At 65.2% G+C, this 1,856-nt stretch overlaps 1 protein-coding gene across 1 annotated transcript; it reads right to left on the reverse strand.

Moving 5' to 3' along the window:
* Positions 1-902: 902 nt before the first annotated feature.
* On the reverse strand, positions 903-1,257 carry NRARP (NOTCH regulated ankyrin repeat protein). Its single transcript, XM_086625338.1, is given in 2 exon segments — positions 903-1,097; positions 1,099-1,257. Coding segments are annotated over 2 exon segments (354 nt in total).
* Positions 1,258-1,856: the final 599 nt, after the last annotated feature.

Below are 1,856 nucleotides of genomic sequence, written 5' to 3' on the forward strand. Positions count from 1 at the left end.
AAATCCACTGCCTCTAGAGTTTATTTCACTTTTTTTTTTTTAAAGAAAAAAAAAAGTCCAGGATTTGCTAATCCTCCCTTTACACACAAAACCAGAAGGATTCAATGTCTTTTCCTGGGATCTCAGGCGTGCTAAACGGATTCAAGGAGCGGGTGAGGACGCAGACTTCCTTCGGACACCCAAAAAAAAAGAAAAACCAAAGCAGAAAACCCAACGTGAAAGAAAACAAAAACAAAACAAAAAAGGAGCGATGGGGGTGAGAAAACCGTATCTGTCATATTCCAACGGAGTCGCCTCGGAAAAAAAAATAAGAATCAGCAGTGGGGAAAACTCTGGGAGAAGACTGCCAGAGGAGGAAGGCTTTCCGCTCTTCCAGGCGGGGGAAAGGCCGTGGGCAGTCGGGAGCCTCCGGCCCGGCCCGGGGCATCGGTCCCGGGGCATCGGTCCCGCCGGGGGCTCCGCGGGGGGAGACACCAGCACCAGTGGGTTACGGCGGGGAAAAAGGCGGGCGGGTTTTTGGGGAGCGTTGAAATGAATTCGTTTCTGAGCCAGAATACTTTAAGTCGGAGGGATGGGAGCGAGGGGAGCGGGGAAGGAGGATTAAATATTAGCGGGGAGGGGGACGGGGGAGCCTTTAAAGCATCTGACCAGATGTCAAACTGAAACCGTGAATACTGTGAGTGCAGCCGAGGTAGATGGAGAAAAAACCCAACATATTACAGTAGGAAAACAACCCTTGGAAGGAAAAAAAAAATAAATAAAAAAAAATTAAAAGCAGGCGAACGGTGGCGTGTTTTGCGTGGGGCCCCAAATCTTCGCCAAATAAACCCCACGCGGGGGGTGGGAGCAGCTTTGGCGGCCGGGGGAGCGCGGAGCGGGGTCGGGGGGAGGCGGCCCTGGCATCACCGGGCACCGGCGGAGTATTTGGCCTTGGTGATCAGGTAGAGGACGATGTCCTGGTGGCCCCCGAAGGCGGCGATGTGCAGCGCGCTCCAGCCGTCCCGGTTGGCCAAGCGGATGTCGGCGCCGAACTTGACCAGGAGCTTGACGAGCTCCAGGTTGCCGTCGATGACGGACTGGTGCAGCGCCGTCTGCCCCCTCGGGCCCGAAGGAGTTGACGTTGAACTCGCAGTTCGTCATGTTCTGCAGCAGCGACTGCAGCTCCTTGGTGTTGCCGCGCCGCACCGCCTCCTGGAAGAAGCGCTGGCTGGGCGGCGGCGGCGGCGCCGCGCACGGCGACACCTCGCTCTGGCTCATGCCGCCGCCTCACGCCCCCGCCGCCCCCGCATGGACGGCGACGCCTCCGCCCGCCCGGGCATGCGGTGGCGGGCGGCTGCTGGTGGCGGGCGGCTGCTGGTGCCGGCGGGCTGGTGCTGCTGGTGACTGCCGCTACCGACCGCCGCGCAGCGGCCCCCGGGCCCCGCCGCCGCCGCCGCCCGCCTCCGCCTCCTCCTCCTCCTCCTCCGCGATGCTGCCGCTCCGCCGCCGCGCCCGGGCCTCTCTGGAGCGGAGCCGGCCCCGCGCCGCGCCTTTTACCCGCCCTTTTATTTGCATAACAATGGCACGGCCGTGACGCGGCGCCGCGGGGCGGGGCGCCACCGCCGCGCGCCCATTGGGACGGCCGCGCGGGGAGGGGGCGGGGGCGCAGCGGGAAGCCACGCCCCCCCCGGGGAGGGGGGGGAGCCCGGGCGCCCCTCCCCCACGCGCGGAGCGGCGCGGTGGGGGGGCGGTGGGGGGCGCTCCCGGCCCGGCCCGGCCCGGCGCTCCGCTCGGCTCCGCTCGGCTCCGCTCGGTGCAGTCCGGCGTGGCCCGCTGCGGCCCGGCTCGGCTCGGCCCGGCTCGGCCCGGCCCGGCCC

The sequence above is a fragment of the Tauraco erythrolophus genome, chromosome 22, assembly GCF_009769465.1.
Source record: "Tauraco erythrolophus isolate bTauEry1 chromosome 22, bTauEry1.pri, whole genome shotgun sequence".
Taxonomy (NCBI): Eukaryota; Metazoa; Chordata; class Aves; order Musophagiformes; family Musophagidae; genus Tauraco; species Tauraco erythrolophus.